Raw genomic sequence first — 23,579 nt, 5'->3', positions numbered from 1 at the left:
GGTTGAGGATCATTGATCTGATTGATGATTTGGTTTGAAGGAGTGTTTCAGAATCATTTTCCTGCCGTGTGAGTGCGTCTCTCTCTGTCCAGCTCTCTTTCTGCCACCGGGTTGAATAATTCAGTTTTCAGTGTAGGTGAAAGCAAACGCGACAGAGGAAACTTATCTATTATGTATTGTTGCAGGATGTTACCTGTGTTTGGTGCTGAAGACATGGCAACAGAAACCTCACAGCTCCTGAAGAAAGACTGACATGTTTTACCTTTAATGGTTTTAAGGTTGTTAAAATCCTCTTATTCCACACTGTCACACATACTCAGTATCTTACACATTCAGCCCTTAAGCTACATAATGTTTACAAGTAGAGATATTGAAACCCAAGACTTACATTAAATGAAAATATTCTAAGACCTTTTCCACCTGCATTAACATGTTGTTCTGATCCTGACAAGTAAACCAGATATAAATATCAGTGCTTGTGTCTGGTGACATTTTTGGTATCTTTGGAAACTTTAGAAAATTAAATTTTATCTGTATGAGTATATAACATGAACTTCCACCACATTCCACAACATTAATAGACTGAGCTAGTTTGCAGTGTTCGTCTCTAGATGGGCCTTTAAAATACATAAAACTCAACAAATAATATGGACCTGCATCTGATCCCACTGAGCACCAGGTGAGCCTGGTTATTCAGCAACTATGAGTTTAAGATTAACAAATTTAATAAAATGATCAAAACTTAACATATTTCATTTCTTAAGAACATGGCAGTGGTTTGGAGTTCATCAGATGTCACAAATCAACAGTTGTAGGTACATGTGAGAGAAACTTTCCTCCTCAGCAGATGAATGTGCATTTAGAAACTAAAAGTAAAGTTAGGATACTTTCAAAAATAAAACCATCAATAGTTTTTATCAATTAACTTCACAGAAACAGCAGAAACATAAAGTTAATCACTATGTTGCTGTGAGCGGCTTTGTCTTTCAAACAGCAGCAGTTCTCTTCAGTGTTTCAGGTAGTCGGCTGGTCGGTTGTTCCTGCGTCTTGGAGAAGTTTCCACAGTTCTTCTTCTGTCTCTTCATGTTAATCCCTGATGCTGCTGCATTATAGAGAAGAATCAGAGAACATTTAAAGTGCCTAAAACTTTTGCATAGTTCTGTACTGAAGGAACAAGAAGAAAAACATTTTTGGGGGACTTTAAGTCATGAGAATTATTTTAATTTTGATCTACAGTTCAGTTTTTGTGTGATGATGTCAAACCTACAAGCTTTATTTACTTAGCAGTAAATGCTCAGTGTTCTTCAGTAAATCTTTAGCGATGCACGTGATCCTTGTTCTCTTTTCGCTGGAGCTGCTGTTCAGTCATCCAGTCTGACCTGCTGCCTGTAAATGTCTGCAAACACATTTCTCCACCATAACAAGAACCTACAGTGAGGTAAACTTAAAGCTCTGTGGTGAATCATTAACATCAATCTGTCTCCTCAAACTGGACTTTGTGACCAGAGGCTCTGCAGTTTGATATCTAAAGCACATGCTGGTATGCATATAGTACATATTGTGCATATAGTGCATACTGTGCATGATGTGCATATAGTGCATACTGTGCATATTGTGTATATAGTGCATACTGTGCATGTTGTACATATTGTGCATATTGTGCATATTCCCCGTGACTTCCTCCCTCCATCCAAGTCTTATTCTGTGACACAGTTTTGTTGTCACACAGTAAAAAGTTTGTAGTTGTGGAAAAACTCAACAGGTGAACGACAGCTTTCGGTCATCTTGCACCTGAATTAAAAACATTAAAAAAGTTTTTAGTGCAGCAGTGAAGCGTCAACAACAACCAAGATGTGATAAAGATGTATAATAGATGTATAATAGATGTATAATAGAGGTATCATAGATGTATAATAGATGTATAATAGAGGTATAATAGATGTATAATAGATGTATAATAGCGGTATAATAGAGGTATAATAGAGGTATCATAGATGTATAATAGAGGTATAATAGAGGTATAATAGATGTATAATAGCGGTATAATAGAGGTATAATAGAGGTATCATAGATGTATAATAGAGGTATAATAGAGGTATAATAGATGTATAATAGATGTATGATAGAGGTATAATAGATGTATAATAGAGGTATAATAGATGTATAATAGAGGTATAATAGATGTATAATAGATGCATAATAGATGCATAATAGATGTATAATCGAGGTATAATAGAGGTATAATAGATGCATAATAGATGTATAATAGATGTATAATCGAGGTATAATAGAGGTATAATAGATGTATAATCGAGGTATAATAGAGGTATAATAGATGCATAATAGATGTATAATAGATGTATAATCGAGGTATAATAGAGGTATAATAGATGGATAATAGATGTATAATAGATGTATAATCGAGGTATAATAGAGGTATAATAGATGCATAATAGATGTATAATAGATGTATAATCGAGGTATAATAGAGGTATAATAGATGTATAATCGAGGTATAATAGATGTATAATCGAGGTATATTAGAGGTATAATAGATGCATAATAGATGTATAATAGATGTATAATCGAGGTATAATAGAGGTATAATAGATGCATAATAGAGGTATAATAGATGCATAATAGATGTATAATAGATGTATAATCGAGGTATAATAGAGGTATAATAGATGCATAATAGATGTATAATAGATGTATAATCGAGGTATAATAGAGGTATAATAGATGCATAATAGATGTATAATAGATGTATAATCGAGGTATAATAGAGGTATAATAGATGTATAATCGAGGTATAATAGAGGTATAATAGATGCGTAATAGATGTATAATAGATGTATAATCGAGGTATAATAGATGTATAATAGATGTATAATCGAGGTATAATAGAGGTATAATAGATGCATAATAGATGCATAATAGATGTATAATAGAGGTATAATAGAGGTACAATAGAGGTATAATAGATGTATAATAGATGTATAATAGATGTATAATCGAGGTATAATAGATGTATAACAGAGGTATAATAGATTTATAATAGATGTATAATAGATGTATAATAGATGTATAATAGATGTATAATCAAGGTATAATAGATGTATAACAGAGGTATAATCGAGGTGTAATAGATGTATAACAGATGTATAATCGAGGTATAATAGATGTATAACAGAGGTATAATAGATTTATAATAGATGTATAATCGAGGTATAATAGATGTATAACAGAGGTCTAATAGATTTATAATAGATGTATAATCGAGGTATAATAGATGTATAATAGATGTATAATAGATGTATAACAGAGGTATAATAGATTTATAATAGATGTATAATCGAGGTATAATAGATGTATAATAGATGTATAATCAAGGTATAATAGATGTATAACAGAGGTATAATCGAGGCACAATAGATGTATAATAGATGTATAATCGAGGTACAACAGATGTATAATGGAGGTATAATAATAATAATAGATGTATAATCGAGGTATAATAGAGGTAAATAGATGTATAATAGAGGTATAATAGAGTTATAATAGATGTCTAATAGATGTATAATAGAGGTATAATAGATGTATAATAGATGTATGATAGATGTGTAATAGATGTATAATCAAGGTATAATAGAGGTAAATAGAGGTATAATAGAGGTATAATAGATGTATGATAGAAGTATAATAGAGGTATAATAGATGTGTAATAGATGTATAATAGATGTATAACAGAGGTATAATAGATGTATAATAGATGTGTAATAGATATATAATAGATGTATAATAGATGTATAATCGAGGTATAATAGATGTATAATAGATGTATAACAGAGGTATAATAGAGGTATAACAGATGTATAATAGATGTGTAATGGATGTATAATAGATGTATAATAGAGGTATAATAGATGTATAATAGATGTATAACAGATGTATAACAGAGGTATAACAGATGTATAATAGATGTGTAATGGATGTATAATAGATGTATAATAGAGGTATAATAGATGTGTAATAGATGTGTAATAGATGTGTAATAGATGTATTAAATAAATTATTAAATAAAATAAATAACGACCATAAAATATCCTTCTGTGATCAAACAGCTGCAGGATAAAGAGGAGATTCTAGTAGATCATGTATGTTGTCACTTCATCTGAACTGCGTATGAATATTGGGAATACAACATAAATCAATGTCTATTATCTATATATTTAATTTGTATGTAATATTTATAAGTAAATTATTTACTGTAATGAACAGATACTAAAAACAGACAAAAAGGGCAAGCAGACAGGAACCATAACTGAATGAACATTATATGATGATCAGAGTCGAGGCGTCCTCGTCACAGAGTCACATGATCACATGATCACATGATCACATGAGAGTCTCACCTTGATGAGAGGCGATAAAGAGTATGATTAGGGGCCAAAAGGCAGAGGACTACTGTAAAACTTTCAAAATAAAAGCACACCACACTTGTAGGAAATATCTCTCATTTTTAGAAAGCAAAATGATCTGATCCCGACGGGCCAGAGCGCGAGGTCCCGACCAACGCTGCTTGCAGCTTTAATTATTATTATAATTAAAGAGTACAGTCTAGACCTGCTCTATGTGAAAAGTGCTCTGAGATGACTTTTTGTTGTGATTTGGCGCTATATAAATAAAACTGAATTGAATTGAATAAATATACTGACTTCCTGCCTTTGTTCCTTCTTTTTAACCTTGTTCTGTGCGTCCCTTAAGCGAATTTCCTCATTTAATCTCTGATTTACTTTTACAGCACACAATTTCTGACCTCTGACCTCTGCTCTAACTGAAACTACACACACACACACACACACACACACACACACACTGACTTGTAAATCTACAAAGAAATAAACAGAGAATAAACAGTTGTGCATTTTGAACCTCAGATTCCTGCTTCATCTCATCCGTCCTCACCAGACATTAAATGTGTGTAAACATGCACACAGTCTGTCGTATCGGTTGTTTTAACCTGAATAATATCTGATGAATTATTTATTATATTATTGCAGCTGTCAACAAACATCTCATTAGATCTTATTTCCATAGTTCTCATTCTGACACTGTTTGTTCCTCTTTATGATTTGTACATTTTGTTTCTTGCACATATTTATTGGTTTGCACACGTCCATAATTTCACTTCCCTTTATGCAAACATGCACATGTGTGGAAATGACAATAAAACTGAAACTTAACTTGTTTATCTGTATTTTTCCTGCTTAATAAATTAATAAATAAATAAGAACACAGACAGAAGCTTTAAAGCATGTTTGGAAACTTAACAAGATGATATAAAATCGACACTGTCTGTCATTAAAGACACATTAAACCACACTGGTGATACTTTAATGTGATGATGACTGTTTATGTGACACTTTAACATCACAGAAAATAACACTACAGCTGTTTAAAATATTATTTAACCTTCTATTTTAAGAAAAATATGTTTATCTGCACAATATAGAAGGTTGTCCTGTACGTATGATGCCTCACATGCACCAATTCAGGTAAAAAAGTAACTTCCTGTATAATAAACTCACAGTTTCCTGAACTCCATCTTTAAAAAGCACTTAGACATAAAAATGAAATGAAATATATGTCCACTTGTACTGAAGTTATGAGCAGCTGCAGTGAGTCAGACGTCTGGACGGTGATTAAACAGTGTGTGTCGCCATCATCTGTCCAACAGGAAGCATTACACCTTTTATTAGATTAAATTTGGGATTATTTATTCATATCTCGCACTGCATCACAACTTTATTCTATTTTTGCTTATTTTTATCTTCCGTTTTTATTTTACTCTTCTTAAATCCTGTTTTTACGTCTCTTCTTCTGTGTTTCTAATGAATTTTTACACAAAACAACAACATAATACGCAGCTGACGACTGAATAGAGATGATATATAAGCTGCTCCCTTCTCAAAATGATGACATGAATAGTTTATCATAGAAGGTCTCAGATCATTGAAGACACTTGTGAGATGGGAGACTGGGTCCTCTGGTCTGGATCAGGTCTTGTTTCCTGGTCACTGTGCAGGTCTCTGAGGTTCTCTGCTTGTGGACCACAGAGTCTATGAGGAGTTGCTGATGTTGTTGAGCCTGTTTTAGCCTTTCTGAGCTTTTCTCACCACGTATATTGATTAATTTTCTTTCATTTACATGTCAAGACTCCAAAAGTACAGCTGCAGTAATCAAACATTTCATTTAAATACAGAATTACAGATTATTATACAGCTCAGTCTTAAACAAAATATTCTGCCTTCTCTCCCAAACTCAGCAAATAAAATCTGCTACAGAAAAGGTTCATCAAGCCCAAATAAATCAACATAAATGAAGGACGTTTTGCTAAAAAGTAGGGGAGACCAGGGACAGTTGTAACACTTTTCGCAATTTTCCCGATAAATCAAAAACCATTTACACTGGAAGTGTCCATTAGCTACATTATAATGTGTACAGGTTGCAAAATTGATTTAAATACAGTCACTCCGCTGTTACAACCGTTGTTACGGTTGTAACATGTCAAAAATATACATAATTAATCAATCAAATACTCAAAATGAAAAAGATTATTAATTTAACATTCATGTTATTGTGACTATTCATTTCTTTTTTTTAAGATAATGAAAACCTTTTTTCACACTGCATGACAAAAAAAGAGCCATCAAATTATAATGCAAGAAAATTATTTAACGGGTAGAAGACACATCCTCAAAAAGGTTTAAACATGAAATCAAAATGGGTTAGTTTGAGGACAACAGTCAGTGCAGGGTCACATTTGGCTGCTGTCCTCACTGATTTATCCTGTTTTATGTCATCTGAAGCCTCTGCAGTAAAGGAAGTGGGACTCCTCGGTCTGTCTTCCTCTTCCTGATATTTAGCACGCTGAAAGCAAACACATATGTTTCCACTGACTATTAGCATGCAACTGATTCTGATTAACTTAGCATATAATTTTATGACATTTTACATTTAATGTGCTATCTATCCATCTATCTAGTTTATGTAGGCTTTATATAAATGAAACTTGGTTCAACAAGACGTTAAAACCATCCCAGTATCACCAGCAATGTTTTCACTTCATGTGAACTAGCTTGACTGCTAGTTTGACATGTTAGCGATTTCTATTTGTAGCTTACAAAACAGTGATTCTAATAATACATGTTTGGATTCATAGACATTTGATCTCAGGACAGTATCCAAAAAAATACATCTGATAGAAAAGTTAAATTTTAACGTGCAGAGTGAGTGTAGTCACTGTAGCTTGTTTCTGATTGGAGGAATTCAAGGTGTTACAACTGTCCCTGGTCTCCCCTACATCACTTACATCCTCGTAGACGAGACAGCAAAACAAAAACTGAACCTCATTCTCACCTGATTCACACAACAAACTGTCCTCCTCTGGAGAGACGTTGCAGATGTGTAAACTGTCCAGGTGAGATATTATATATCTATATATATTGAAGCTTTCCATCTCCTCTGTAGATGAAGAGGAGTAAACAGTCTGTAATCCACAACCATCTCTTTTGTCTCAGTGCTTTTGAGAAGCAGGTTGTTGTTCAGACGTCACTCAGACAACAGTGATGTCATCAGCAAACTCAACAACAGTGTTTGTAGGTGAATTTGACTTATATATATATATATATATATATATATATATATATGTATATATATATATATATATAATCTGGTTCAGCTTTAGAATGTACAAATTGTTAATTCTTGAGTCTTTTGTTTTCTTTTTACAAGTTTGGTACATTCGGAACAGTGTGTTTCATTAAGAGCTTGATTTGTCAGTTAGTGTATTATCTTCAGGTATAAAATGTATTGTTTTTTTTTGGTAACATTTTTTTTTCAAAATGAAGATTCGTCCTTTCGAAACTCAAGTTTCAACGTTTCAAAACCCTTTTTCCCAACATGCTGTATGTTCACCAGTTTATACACACACACACACACACACACACACACACACACACACACACACACACATATATACATATATATATATATATATATATATATATATATACATTTGAAGCACCTTGTAGTCCAACATGTGTTTACTTTTGGACACTTTTGTCTTTATCAGAGCTGTGTAACATTTCCAGGAGAGTTTATGATCCATAATTACACTAAAAGTTTAATTTCAGAGACGCTTTTCATTATTAACTCCATCTGATTCCTTCACTGATTCCCTAAAAGTAATTTATTTAAACCAAACCACATCTTAAGTTTAACCATTTCCTTTCCAATATCATATCTCCAGTTTTTGCTCTAAACCTGTAAGTTAACTTTATTTAATCACTTTCATTGCATAGATTTGCTTTTGTTAAGTGTCTGTCAGCCAAGTCCAGCAGAGTCGAGGCCAGCCGTCGCTCTGTGGGGTTACTGTGCTTGGCTGCTCCCGTTCTGACCTCTGACCTCTGCTGGAGGTGATGCGACGAGGGCCGTCTGAAGTCTCTGATGTGAGGGATTCTGTCTTTTCTTGACCCTGCAGGATTCGAACAATGAGCCGCGTCTTCAGACGAATGTCGTGGGCAACAGAGACAAGAGAATCAGGAGAGAAATAAAGACCAAGACACTGATTCACTTGAGTTTCTTTGCTTTTTATCAGCAACAAAAGAATCTTCAGTCTGTTTTCTTTCCTTCTTCTTTCTTTTTTTAATATATATCTGCTTGTTTGGTTACATTCTGCACCTTGTTCAGAGCATTTACTGAAGTAAAAATACCAATACATTACTGTAACCGCATGAAAAATCCTACTACAGTAAAAGTACATAAGTATTATGAGCTTGACGTAGTTAAAGTATTGCAGTAAAAGTACATAAGTATTATGAGCTTGACGTAGTTAAAGTATTGCAGTAAAAGTACATAAGTATTATGAGCTTGACGTAGTTAAAGTATTGCAGTAAAAGTACATAAGTATTATGAGCTTGATGTAGTTAAAGTATTGCAGTAAAAGTACATAAGTATTATGAGCTTGATGTAGTTAAAGTATTGCAGTAAAAGTAGTGGTTTGGTCCCTCTGACTGATATATTATTATATATGACATCATTAGATTATTAATAGTGAAGCATCAGTGTTAGAGCAGCATGTTACTGTTGTAGCTGCTGGAGGTGGAGCTAGTTTCAACTACTTTATATACAGTTAGCTAGTTTAGTCCAGTGGTTCCCAACCTAGGGGTCGGGCCCCTCCAAAGGGTCAGCAGATAAATCTTAGGGGTGGTGAGATGATTAATGGGAGAGGAAAGAAGAAAAAACAAAGTTCTGATACACAAATCTGTTTTCAGTTTTTGGACTTTTTCTCTAATCTTTGATTTTTGCTGAAATATTGGATCATTTGAACATTTATTGAAATGAAAGCATGTGAGAAGTTTAGAGGGAAAAATCACTATTTGGTGGAGCTGTTAACAACTCATAGACATGTGAAATGTGACCCCGACTACACACTGCTTTTTGTAAGACGTCAAAAGACAAAAAGGTTGGAAACCACTAGTTTCATCTTTAACAATGTGTTGTATTTTAAAAGCTTGTTATATTATCCATTGTGTCAAATCTGCATCTGAAAAGTAACTAAAGCTGTCAAATAAATGTAGTGGAGTAGAAAGTACAATATTTCCCTCTGAAATGTAGAAAGTAGCATCACATGGAAATACTCAAGTAAAGTACAAATACCTCAAAATCCTACATTTTACAAATATTTTTGGGCATTTTCGTCTTTATTGGACAGATGATCATGTAGAGAAACATCCCAACGTTTAATATTTTATACAGTATTTGAGTAAATGTACTTAGTTACTTTCCACCAAAGTGAAAATTAAGACAATAAAGTTGAACACACAGCTCTGGCGTCTCTGAATATATTTAATCAGTAACAAACTAAAAGTTGGACCCAGATTTTGGACTTACAGGGGGGGCGTGTGTGAAGGAATGTACTTTTGTTCATAAGACAGAAAGGGAGAGAAAGGCGAAACAAAAAAGTTTGGCCCCTTGAACGTTCTATTAGTGTGGCTGAGTGGTTTCCTGAGGCCCCTCACAAAGGCAACTGTAAAGCAATAAAAAGGCTTCCTCATCTCTGGAGTCCGACGTCTCTTCAGAGTTGGATGCTGTTAATGGGTCAAACATCTGAGCTGCTGCTCATATACACTCTGTCATTATTTAGCTTACAGGCTGTTAGAAATATAGAAATATGAGTTCAGAGCTGCAACAATTAGTCAATTAATTGATTACACTGTGAAACAGATTTTTACTTGTTTTTCTTCCTGGGTAATAAGTGTTATTATCTGATTGTTTATGCCTAAAAAAAATACAGAAAATGATCATTATTCCCTTCAAACTTTGCTTTTGTTACCAGGACGATGATATTTAAATATTTTCCAGAATATTCCAGATAGATTCAGTGTTGAGCAGCTTGTCTAGAACTTTCCAGTAATATAAATAGTAGTTTAATAGTTTAATAGTTGAGCTCCACTTCTCTGGAATATCAACCATTAAACATCCAGGCTGAAAACATCTGTAGCATGTACAGCAGGAACATGTAGCTTCCCTGTTAGTGTTGTATAATCTCTGTTTTAAATGTATTAACTTAAACCTTGTTGTAATATTAACGTTACTTCCTGTGTGTGTCTGTTTACTTTTACATGAAATATCATCTGCTTCTTTTTTCTGTTGTTGTTTGTTATTGACGTGTAAACTAGCGATGTGCCCGAATACAAATAGATTATTCAGCAGAGCACAAATAGTTTTATACGAATATTTGTTTCATACAAATATTTTAATATTTTTGGGAAGGAAAAAAAAAGTCAAACACCAGTTCACAAGGGACTCTCCATAACCTGTTGTTCCCCCTCTACTTTACACAAAGTTACAAAATAGGCAATAAATGAAAAGTGCAAAGCAAGAATCACCTTTGAAGTTCTTCTACACATTACAGGCTGTGCTGTCTGTGTGTTATGGGTGTATAAACAGGTAGAGGTCTGTCTGCTATGAGGCGATGAGTAAAGTTTTATCTCAGTAATCAGCGCAGTCGTCTCTGATCTGGGAGACTCCAGTTTAAGACTCGATGTGGGGACCTCCTTCATAAGATAGTTTATTCATTAACAGTTATTGTAACACTTTAATTTTCTCAAATTAAAAGTGTAATAAAAACAAAAACTGGATTTTTAAGCCTCTTTCCACTTTTACTTTAATATGAATACAAATAATTTTGCTGCCTCAACAAATACAGATACTGGACTCTCTGCACATCCCTGGTGTAAAGAGTCCATCTGCACTTCTAATGAACTGAAGTTGAGGTTATAAATACAGTTGAGGAACTCAGATTACCTGAACCACTAAGACCTCAGAGACATCTGGCTCTCACAGATCAGTGTCACCGAACTTCTTCCATCTCTCTGCTTCTGTTTCTGTATAACTCTAATAGAAATACTTATTTATTTTGATACATATGCTGTTTTTTCTGACTTTATGTGAATGAAATGAATATGTGTTTTCAATGGGAAATAGCTACATTTCAAAATATCATCGTCCAGGTCACAAAAGCAACGTTTGAAGGGAATAAAAGTCTTTTTCTGTTTGTAATTAGGAGACAACATTTACTACACAGGAACAAAAATTGTGTTAAATAGTGTTACTGGATCAACAGGAAATTAACTATTCTGATAATCAAATAATCGTTGTAATAATTTTTTAAGCAATATTAGCTAGTTTCAGCTTCTCAAATGTGACAATTTAATGATTTTCTGTCAACAAACAAGATGTAAACTTTGACTCTGGGACTTATAAACAGGCCTTCTTCACTATTTTGTGAACATTTTGTTGACACAACAATTGATTGATTAATTGAGGAAATAATTGATAATGAAAATAATGATAAGTTGCAGCCTTATATAAGTTATGATACATTGAAATCGTTCTTCTAATTTAAAGAAAGTGATCGTGCAGGTTTGTTATGAATCTTTTAATATTCGTGTTTCCATAGTATTCAAGAGCCTTTTGTGTCACCTCAAGTGATGTCACTGATGATGTCACTGATTATATGACTGATGATGTCACTCGAGTCAGCGTCAGTTGGGCCGAAGAAAGTTTGAAAAGTAAAAAAAAAAAATCTGGAGGTTTGGATTCAGAAAGAAGCTTCTCATCTCTGCTGGAGGCTACAAGCTCCAGGATACATTAGCTGCTGCTAGCATAACACACCACAATCCCCAGTTGCATTGTGGGTAATGTAGGCAACAGCTTTTAACAATGAAGAGGAAGGTGTGGATTAAAAAAGACAAAATCTCTGGTTCTGCTACATCGATCTTAGTTTTTTTTTTGTCTTTCTGAGTCTGATGATGTTATAGGAATGCAATAATAAATCTATCGATCTATAAATCGATAGATTACCTTTTAACTTGAGTAAATTAACAGAGCTAAAAAATCTAAAGAATAAGTTAACAGGAGTGAAAACTACGTTGGACAAAGTCAAAACCAAAATGTAAGAAAAGTAACTTCTCAAACTTTTTAATTGTATAAGAAAACAAAATATTAATATAGAAATTACTTCATATTTTCTATAAGGAGCCGTCATGTCCTCCTCACCTTCTCAGTTTCTGTCCAAACTGTGACTTTAACTGACAGAAGAGAGTCAGATGCTCGTCTGAGGCTCCTTCAGTTGTAATTGTTAGATGTATTTCTGTGGAGCTGAAACGATTCAGTCAATTAATCAATTAGTCGATCAACAGAAAAATAATTAGCAACTGTTTTGATAATCTATGAATCATTTAAGTCATTTTTAAAGCAATAATAGTGAAAAATGTTGCACGTTTTCATTCATTCCAGCATCTTAAATGACTGGATTTGCTGCTTGTTTTTGTCATATAACTGTAAACTGAATAATTTTGGGTTTTGGACAAAACGAGACACTTGAGGATGTAATCTGGGTCTCTGAGAAGCTGTGATGGACATTTTTTGACATTTCATGGACTAAACAATTAATCAATAATGGAAATAATCACTAGTTGCAGCCTTAGATTTATAGATTTATGGATCCTTTTGTTGCCTCTGAGAGGAAAACTGCAGACATTTCTCCTTTAATCCATGTTTTTATTTATGGATAACTTCCTAAAAACACACTGGACATGAACACCTAAACATGATTGTTAGTGGAGCTTTTTTGTTATGAAGCACAATAACACTTTCATGTCCACTCAGAAACATGTTTCTTCTTCTTGTTCCTTCAGCTGGATGTTTGTTCTTCTTCTTCTTCTTCTCTGTGCAGTTTGTTTTCATTCATCTGCTGAAGGAGGAAAGTTTCTCTGAGTTCACCTTAAATCTCAGTTTAACACCTGGACGGATTTGTGACCAGTATACAAACACTGAGAATGGAGGAATTTACTGATATTAAACGCATCTATAAATATATAAATATATCAATAACCCTGCAGGCTCGTCAGGTGCAGACGGCTTCAGACCAGTTAGACTCAAACTGGATCAAGACTGGAAACATTTTAGACTCAAACAGTTTGTAAAGAGCGATCAGTGATGAAGTGATCTGGTGCTTGTTGTTTTATGATATTTTTACTGTATCGCTGCTTGTATATTGTTGAGTTTTATGTATTTTAAAGGATTAGTCTGATTATAATTGTCTATACTTGAAGAGTCCAGCGTACATCGGAGGAGATGATCTTCTAACAAGGGAACTGAATGTTTGTTTGTTTTTTTTGTGGAAAAATCATATCAGACGCAAATTATTATTCAAAGCAAAGTATTTAAAATGTCTTAAAACATGTCTGGAGGAGATCTTTATATTTTTACATTATTGATTTTAGTAAAAAAAAGTACAGTATGAAAAAGTTTTATACAGAAGACGTCTAGTCTAGGAAGTAAAACTAGAAATGAGATGTTTCATTTTATTTCTTTACTTTTAACCTTCATCCTACCAACATATTTAACATATTTAACATATTTAACATATTTAACATACAAGGAAAACTGACAGAAGAATAAACTACAGTAAGAAACAACCATCATAGCAAAACGTTCACTTATTTCATCTCAAAACATTAGTAGTTATGTAATTAATGTCATCTGAAAAAGATTTATTATTTTAGGAAAGTTACAGTTAATTTGCATATTGTATAAAATGAAAATACTTTTCTTTAATACAAATTCCTGCTTTTATTATGACTGATGCCCCCTGACAGTGTGTGATACTTTAAATTAAGACCCACAGCAAACATGAACTCAGTTAATAGTTCCATCTGTTAAACCTGCAGAGACAGAACTTGGTTTTGACTGACAATGCAATGGTGTTTTTTAAAAAGTACTAATATATGATATGAAGTCATCATCAGGAACAAACTGATTGACAAAGTCATGTGAGAGATAACAGAGAGTAACCTGCTGGTGCCTGCAGGTCCTCAGTCAGTAGATTAAAGTTAAGAACAACAAATATTAATCAACATTTCTGTAAATGTGCCAGTTTTAGCTGCTGCTGGTTAATCTTTCACCCGCAGGTCATTGTTGAGATGTTCTTAAAACAGAAAGTTCAAGTGCATTTCACACTTTTGTATTTGTATTATATAAAGTAAATCAACTTGTTCATCTTTATGTCACTGAAGCTTCATGTCTCCAAACTTGCATTAACATGAGTTCTGTTTGAGATGCTTCTTAATAAATCATTGTTTTTATTACATCATGTTTTACCGCCACAGTCACACTTTAACATTCTCACAGTAATTAAACTTTTAAATCACAGTAAAACTTAAGCACTAATCCTTATTTTGCTCATGAAAATAGTCGGAGCAGGTCCCCTGGTGTGGCCCCGGGCCTCAGTTTGGGAACCCGCACAGCAGCCACAGTTGACTTGAGAGTGATTAAAAATGAAGCACTATAGAAACCAGCAGGCCAATAGAGGCCCGGGAAGCTGTTTACAAGGGGGTGTCCCGTTTCTATGGTTGCTGGACAAACCTCCTGCACCAGGTATTAAACTGCCTCCCCGACGGATCCTGCAGCCCGCTGCCGCCCGTTAAAGACCTCCACCGAGGAGAAGAAGCGCCCGACGCAGCGCCAAATACACCATCCACAGGAATTTCTTTTCTTTTTGTCTCTCACTCACAAGTTGACAACAGGTGCACTGAGAGCAGGCTGCGGCTGAAAACTCAATAAAGTGACGCTCGTTTGGGATTAAAGCTGCTCAACAAAATAGCTGATAAAAGGTGAGTTTTGATGTTTATTCTGAGGATATTTGACTGTTTCTCTGCTTCAGAAGGCCTTAAACAGCTGCCTTCACTAATACATGAATTACGTAAAAATCCATAGGGAATATCGCACTATACGTAATATAACAACCTCTATATTATCTTATATTATTGATATAAATGTGGCACTTTAGTAGCTTTAATTAAATTAAACAATGACTTTTACGCGGATTTTACGCGTAAAACGCCCCAAATGCGTAAATTTCCTCATATGTGACAGGAAACATTCAATTTAAATTATAAAAACACTATATATGGGAGCAGTTTTTTAACTTTTCTTTAACCCTTTAACACCTCTGTGATGGTTAAAAGTCAATACATGCAGTTATTAGTGATGATGCGCTGCTTTCTGCGCTGAGCGTCAAGTGCGCAGGAGAGTTTTTTTCAGGAAAGTTCTGAGACCTGCTGCTGATCAGGACGAAAGATCTCAGGTTCTCTGATATGATCAAGTTTTAACTTCCACATTTCCTCACGACCCAGACATCCGGGTGATAGACACGATGCCCTTTAGGATTTAAATTGGCTTTGGAATGGAAACTTACCAACCTGAAAGTCTTTCACTTTACGCGCGCACACAAATACACACACACACACACACACACACACACACACACACACACACACACACGCACACACACACACACACACACACAGGGGCTCTGTGTTTCTGTGTTCAAATAGACCATCATTGTCTTGTCTCTTCGCACTTTGTTGAAGTTGGGTGTATATTTTCCGTCCTGTCAGGCGGTGGCAGGAGGAGGAGGAGAAGGAGCTGGGGTGACAGACAGAGAGGAGAGAGGTGTTGGAGGGAGCCATGCTGTCTCTGAGCTGTGCCGACCCCTGGCCTGAAGGCTCTGTGGGGCTGGAGGAGGTGGTGACCGCTGCGGCCCAGGTCGAGGAGCGGGACAGCGGCGGCGTCAACGTCAGTGACAACAGCAACATCAGCAGCTGCTGCAGCTCCGTGAACCTGGACGACAGTCTGACCAGCCTGCAGTGGCTGCAGGAGTTCTCCATACTCAGTGCCAACGTGCCGCAGCAGGCGCACCACCAGCCGCACCTGTTCGGCCACCGCCAGCTGGGCTCCGAGGCCCCGGCCTCCCCTCTGGCCGGGGACCCCGCCTCCATCGGCATGCCCCTGACCCCGGGGAAGCCCACGGCGGCGGCCTACAGCAGGATGCAGACGCTCCCCGGCATCGTGGCGCACGGTCACTGCCCGGACGAGGTGGACTACAAGACCAACGCGCACATCAAGCCTCCTTACTCGTACGCCACCCTCATCTGCATGGCCATGCAGGCCAGCAAGAAGAGCAAGATCACTCTGTCCTGCATCTACAAGTGGATCACTGACAACTTCTGCTACTACCGCCACGCTGATCCCACCTGGCAGGTGAGCTGCTGATACACGTAACGCTCTTAAATGATGTGTCACTTCCAACACTTTCTCTTTCCACTGTGTGAAAATGAGTTTCTCTTCACACATCAAGCTTCAGTTTTTCTGTTTTCTGCTGTGGGGTCAAATCACAGCTGGGCACATGAATTTTTCTATTTAAAGAACATTTATTCAGAGGAACACAATATGCTGAGAGGAGGTCTGGGCCTGCTGCCACACTCTGATAAAGTATTAGTGGCTTGGCTGTGTGGCTAATTAATAACTCCTGAGGCAAAAACCATACAGCAATACTTCCTCCATTGCATGAAAACCTTGCAGAAAGCTTCATTTTACACTTTATTTACTTTTTGTTTTTTTAAGGCAGGTTCTGTTCTTGCTCAGAGTTTTTTTTTTAGCTCAAGTAAAAAGAAGTGATGGAGGCGTAGAAGGAGCAGATTCTCCCTCTGAAGGGCAGGAATTTCCAAGAAAAGTTTAATTTTGCTGGATAAATGATTGATGAAGCTGTTCGCTGTACTGCCGTGTTTCAGCGTTCTGTTATTGTAAGGCAGTACATGGGGCAGATAATATTTAACAAAGGTCATCGGGTCACCGCTCTATTTAGACTTCAGTGAAGGGGGGCAGCTGGATGAATGTGAGGGTACACAGTGCATCGACCAGCTGCACTACCGTATCACAGCTGAGTGTACAATCAGTTTAATTAAAGGAATAGTTCAACATTTTAGGAAATATGCTAATTTTCTTTCTTGCTGAGAGTCAGCTGAGATGTTTGATGTCACTCTCATGTCTGTACGCTAAATATGAAGCTAGTCAGCGGCCGGTTAGCTTAGCTTAGCATAAAGACTGGAAACAGGGGGAAACAGCTAGCCTGGCCCGGTAAAAAAGTAACAAAATCCGCCTACCAGCACCTGTGAAGCTCACAAATTAATATGTTATGTCTCATTTGTGTAGTCTCAACAAAAAACGCTTAAAAATGACACGCTGCGGTTCTATGTTGGGCCACAAAGTTTCTGCACCTGGCAAAGAATTAGTTCAACACATTTTCTGTTAATCAACTAATTGATTAATTGACTAATTGTTTAATATCTAATCCTGAGAACAAAATGCCAGGGAACCGACGTTAGCTAACGATAGCGTTAGCATGTTTCCGGCTGACTAGATGGATAGATAGATGCAAAATGATGATGATTAGTGGGTACAAACTATTGCGTGTCTATTATAACTGCAGTAGTGAATGAGGGAGTGATTTTGGACACAGCCATTATGTCACTAAGCTTTACAAATTTGACAAAAACATGTGGATTAATTTCACTGTGCCACCTTCTGGTGGGACCAGGCCTTGAGAGGTGCTGGTAGATGGATTTTATTAGCTTTGGACCCCTTGTTTCCAGTCTTTCAGCTAAGCTAAGCTAAGCTAACCGGCTGCTGACTGTAGCTTTATATTTGTTGTACAGACATGAGAGTGGCATCAAACTACTCATCTAACTCTCAGAAAGAAAACAAATGAATATAGAATAGAAAACCTTCATGGTCATTGCACGGCAGTACAACAAGATTGAAGGTGCAACTTCCTGAATAAATCATATATTTCCCCAAAATGTCCGAACTGTTCCTTTAATGAAGCAGGACCAGTTTGTGAGCTGTTATGTAAAAACACGTCTCTACTTTCAGAACTCCATCCGACACAATCTGTCGCTCAACAAGTGCTTCATCAAAGTGCCGCGGCAGAAGGACGAGCCGGGGAAGGGGGGTTTCTGGAAGATCGACCCGCAATACGCCGAGCGCCTCCTGAGCGGCGCCTACAAGAAGAGGCGGATGCCTCCAGTCCAGATCAACCCGGCCCTGCAGAACAGGCTCAGGATCAACCTGCAGCCGCCATCCAGAGGCTCCTGCAGCTCTGGAGGCAGTCAGAGCGGCCTGTGCATCAACCCGGAGTCCCAGCGGCTCCTCCGGGAGTTTGAAGAGGCCACCGGTGCAGACCAGAACTGGGACCCCCATCTGGCTGAGGGGACCATGCTGGGGTCCTGGCCGGCGGTCAGGGGACGAGGTGCACACAAAAGGAAACTGGGCTCCAGAAATGGTGGCGCCAAAGCCCCCCGGCGCTCCAGCTCCCCGCTGCTCTCCGCGGACGAACAGAAGGAGATCGGACCTCTCAAGGGGGACTTTGACTGGGACGCCCTGCTGGACTCGGCCCTCAGCGGCGAGCTCAGCTTGGAGGGAGGAGAACCGCTGAGCCCCATCATGAAAGAGGAGGATCTGACAGTGCGAGGGACCCACATCTCCCTCATCGAAGCCCCCGCTGGGACGGCAGACATCCACGTGTTGGTGGAGACCCAGAGGAATAACGACGTGTCAGACTTTGATGAAGAGACCTTCCTTGCCACGGCCTTCCTGGAGAGCCCCTGGCCGGAGGATGAGGAGCAAAGCCGCAATGACTACCTCTGTAGTTCAACCGTCAACCTGGACCAGCTGTTTGATCTCGGGGACTCATTAGGTGGAGACCCCAGCACCCGGATTGACACCCTCCTCTGAGGAATAGTCGCTTTCCAGCTTCTCTTTCACACAAAAACTCCTTGGCGACGCTCCTGAGGAATAACAGACTCTTTTTTTTTAAGCTCAAGCGACTCTTATTGTACTTTTTAGAGTTACATGTTGATGCTGATTCATGTTGGCTTTCCTAATGGAAGCTACTGAACAAAGATGCCACAATGTACAGCAGCAGTAAATCACGTCATCACAGGAAAACAAGTCGAATCACTCGACTTGACACAAACAAAATCAAATTTTCTGAGCGTAAGATGACACAACACGGTCTCTGTTTACATCGTGAAAGTGTGTTCATGTTATTGTAGAATATTGACAGACCAGCAAAGGGGATCGACCCAAACGAGAAGGCAACTGATCCACAGTTCATTTTATAGAGGAAGATTTAATAACGTGGTGTCAGCAGAGATGCTTCGTCACAACACATTTGAGAGTAAATTGACTGTAAAGCAGCAGCACGATGATGATGATGACTAATGAGTTATTTGCCAAATGATGTTTGGTGTACGAGTGATTTACTGCAGTAGTTTTTTTGTGCGTGGGGTTTTTGCTACTAACTATTCTCTGTATGCATTTTTCAAAAATAATTAGGACCATTTTAACTTGATTAATAATAATTATGCAGGATAAGTTGCTTTTTTTCAGACTGAAATACACCTTACTGTAGTAACCACTTTCTTTGATCCTGTGACTTTCTAGTAAAACAGTAGATGCAGATCAGTAGAGGAAACATCTGAGCTTCATGGCGTTAAAAGTTGAAATGGACACATAACAGCTTCAGGCAAAATTCTCCAACAAAGAACTATTAAGACCTTAAGATGCTCACATTAGAAAGGCCACATTGCCTGGTAAATGAATACCTGACCTTCTACGTGCCAAGAACAACACTTGGGACTCGACAGGGTGGCAGTGTTAAGAGGCTGTGTTCTGTTTTGTTTTTAATTAAAAAGAGGAAATGTCTCTTTTTTGTTTTGGTGTTTGTGTGGGCAGTAAATGAACAACAGATCTCAGATACCACTTGGAGACGGACTAACAAAAACCAAATCACTCCTTATGAAGACAAGTAACCTTATTTGACTTTACAGTAATCGCTCCTGTTCTCCCTTAAAACGTGTGAAAGTGCAATCAATGTACAGCGATGCTCGTCATATTTTACATTCAGTCGTAGGAGTTTACTTTAGAGAGACCAGTTTCACTGTTTTGTGTATTATGAGGTGCGAATACACTCCTGACGGGAGAAAGGACTCTTTGTAAAAAACATTTGTGTATTAGCTCTTCTCGATCAAATAACACTTATAATAATTGCATCTTACCTCATGATTGGTCCTGTATGTAAATGTTGACGTCGGATTCTTTTACTTTCCTGTTTTTATTTTATTTTCAACTTTTCTTTGACAATAAAAAAATGAAGTTTTACTGCATCTTGCTTGTCTGAATGATACATTTTGCTGTTTATCTCCTCTTGCCCCTCACCCCCCCTTTACTTTAGTGTGCCTCTGTGTGAGATTTACGTTGGTCTTTTCCTGCTCATCTCTTTTGGGCTCTTGCTGTGATCAGGCAGTGGATGGGTAATAGTAGCAGGGGGTGGCTGGGTTTCTCTTTCAGGGCTTTGTTTGTGCTCAGTCAGACTCTTGTTCCCCATGGCACTTGGATCTGTGGTCCTTCATTGGGTCGGTGTGGGGTCTTACAGGGACAAGTGTCCCACGGCCCCATATATCACCGCCTGTCTGCCCCACTGTAGACCACACCGTCTCTCCCTGACCCCGCTGCAGATTAGCAAGGTGGCTCGCGTTCACAGAGTCAAATGAAAAGCCGCCGTAATCAAATGCAAATACACAGAATGTAAGAAGACGGCGTCCCCCCGGGGTCGTGAGCAGACAGGCTCTCTGTCAGCAACTCTGTCTGTGGTCACTGATGAGGTAATGACGGCTGAGAGATGAAGGGCAAAGATAAAGTGCTGTAACGCTACACCTCTCTATGATGGACACCCAACACTCCGCTGGAAGGCCAGCATCCTGCATCTTCATGCCCAGCTGGAGTGCTTTTTTCCTGGAAAGGGGAGCTGATGTTTCCCCCTTCCCCCCCAGCCTCAGCTCCCTGCAGGCCCCCCTGGACCGCTATTACCTGCTGGAGTTTTAGCTCTCCAGCTGGATTGCAGGGCTCATAATTATAATGTGGCAGGCTGGTTAGATGAGAGGCCCGTGGTAACCTGATGCAGGTATTATTCCCTGGCCCTGCTGACGGCTGCAGGTAAGAGGAGCCTCCCGGTGAAACGCTAACCCTTACTGCTCGTTCCAACCCAGAAACGCTGCAAACTGAAAGTGCTAAACAGCAACACCCAATGTGGCTGAGACCATGAAGCAGCCATTTACAGGAAGGTTCAACTGATGTGAGCACATTTTGTGCCAAACTCTTAATATTTTCATGCTAAAAATGTTCAGATTCAGTTCTTATTCTCTGTCTTGATTTGGGCAGATATTGTACAGATGAAGCTTGATTTTGAGTCTGTCAACCCAAGAAAAATTACACAATAAGTCATAATGTCAGTCAGCAAAGAATGACATTTGAGTGACAGATGTCAATTAGATTCCCTCAGTCAGGAGGAGGGTTTATAGAGGCATTAATCCAACAGTAGGCTTTGCCAAAGGAGACCGCTGTCCATTTCCTGTTTTATTTCCAACTGTGAGTCGAGACAGTTTTTCAAAAAACGTAACTACAATTGTCCTCTAACCTTAAAGGACCAGTGCGAAGGATTTAGAGGCATCTAGCAGTGAAGTTGTAGATTGCAACCAACAGAATACCCCTCCCTTCCCCCTCCAAGCGTGTAGGAGAACCTATGGTGGCTGCAAAACTCGCAAAAAACACGAGAGGCCTCCTCTTTAGCCGTCGCCATCTTGGCAGTGCGTGACGCTGCGTAACTCCCAGCCAATCAAAAATGGGCAAAGAGGCGGGCCGAATGGCTGAAACAAGCCACCTAGCGGCTGGCGGACATTATGCATAACTTTACGGCTTAATAAAACTTAAACGGGTGAGTTATAAAAAAATTCACCTCCGTACAGTTGTCATGAAAGAGGAAATTAGCTACAGAGACCAAAACAGTTTTTTGTACCAGGCTGTAAACATGTTTATTTACGTTGGACATTTTAACATGGGGGTCTATGGGGATTGACTCGCTTTTGGAGCCTCAAGTGGTCATTCAAGGAACTGCAGTTTTTGGCACTTCTACATTGGCTTCATCTTACAGCCCCGGAGGTTGCAACACACGATTAATTGTCTGTATAATCAATGATCTGGTGGTTTGAGCAGTTCCATGGCACGATTTTCCAACGTGGCTGCTGTCAAAATATCTGTCATAACCTGTAGTGAGCTTGTTTTAATATAATTGGAGCAACCCTGTCTCCTAGAAATTATGTTCATATACAGCTAAGCTGTTTTCCCAATAATGCTGCATTGACAAACGTTATTGCTGCCTGGATTATGTTCACAGCGTAGTGAGATGTCAGGCTTTTCTGGAGTTTTGCAACTGTCCTGGAGATAATTAATTTGATAGTGTTAGCATGTGAGTAACAGAGTGAAAGGGAGAGAGAACCGCATGTTGTGTTAAAGTTCAGACAGATCATTCAGACATAGAGGGCTTTGGGAGGTCTAAAAGTGATGAAAATATCAGTTCTCAGGAGCAGGATGTGTCTCATTTCGTTGCCCCACGACTCCCCTGGTATTCCTCTGGAGAGTGTGTTACAAAACGAAGGTTAGCGAGCCAGCTAAAGCTTATCTACAGGTTCCTGAGAAAGAAAGAAAAAACAACAAGATGTGAAAAAGTGGAAGGAGAAGAGACGGGGAATACATCTTTTTTATCACACAGCTAATGAAAAGCCTGTTTCCTGGGTAACTGCTGGTACTATTGTCATGTAGGGTTGGGGGGAGGAGGGGCGGGAATGGGTGAGGGTCTGTTACTGGTCTTACCCGAGGACTGGGGTTGATTAGGGCTGTGGAAGGATGGTGCAGCAGACAGAAAGAGGCTGGATGGAGCCCCAGATTTATTACGGTGACGGTTTTGTAAAAGTTCACTTACCTTAGCAGAGTGAGGCTCCACTGACTCACTTCTGTCAGGAAAACACATCCTCTTTAAAACTGCTCTATGCCTGCTGCTCTTCTTGTACATGATCGCTTTACTAAACTCAACTCTATTTATAAAAAGGGTTTCTTCAGGGTTCAAGTTATATTTAAGACTTTTAAAGACCTTTAATACCACTTTTTATAATTATACTGACCAAAGTTGTTACTGTTACTATACTTCCACCGCAGCTCAACAGGGAAACACTGTCCGGAGGAGAAAAACCTCTTTCACTGTTCATATTAAT

At 38.1% G+C, this 23,579-nt stretch overlaps 1 protein-coding gene across 1 annotated transcript; it reads left to right on the top strand.

Annotated features, from left to right (window-relative positions):
• The first annotated feature begins 14,519 nt into the window (after positions 1 to 14,519).
• Positions 14,520 to 20,639, top strand: foxj1a (forkhead box J1a). The gene is made up of 3 exons (XM_067570908.1): positions 14,520 to 15,245; positions 16,032 to 16,674; positions 18,346 to 20,639. The coding sequence occupies exons 2-3, from the start codon at positions 16,102 to 16,104 to the stop codon at positions 19,204 to 19,206; spliced, it is 1,434 nt and encodes a 477-aa protein (XP_067427009.1). The 5' UTR covers positions 14,520 to 15,245; positions 16,032 to 16,101; the 3' UTR covers positions 19,207 to 20,639.
• The last annotated feature ends 2,940 nt before the right edge of the window (positions 20,640 to 23,579 follow it).

This window comes from Thunnus thynnus, chromosome 17, assembly GCF_963924715.1.
Source record: "Thunnus thynnus chromosome 17, fThuThy2.1, whole genome shotgun sequence".
Lineage (NCBI taxonomy): Eukaryota > Metazoa > Chordata > Actinopteri > Scombriformes > Scombridae > Thunnus > Thunnus thynnus.
This window is presented reverse-complemented; position numbering and strand designations above follow the sequence as displayed.

Bases quoted from the DNA above. Each gene is read 5' to 3' on its own strand.
- foxj1a (XM_067570908.1), top strand. From the start codon at position 16,102: ATGCTGTCTCTGAGCTGTGCCGACCCCTGGCCTGAAGGCTCTGTGGGG. The intron at 16,675-18,345 runs GTGAGCTGCTGA...CTCTACTTTCAG, and splicing joins ACGCTGATCCCACCTGGCAG to AACTCCATCCGACACAATCT.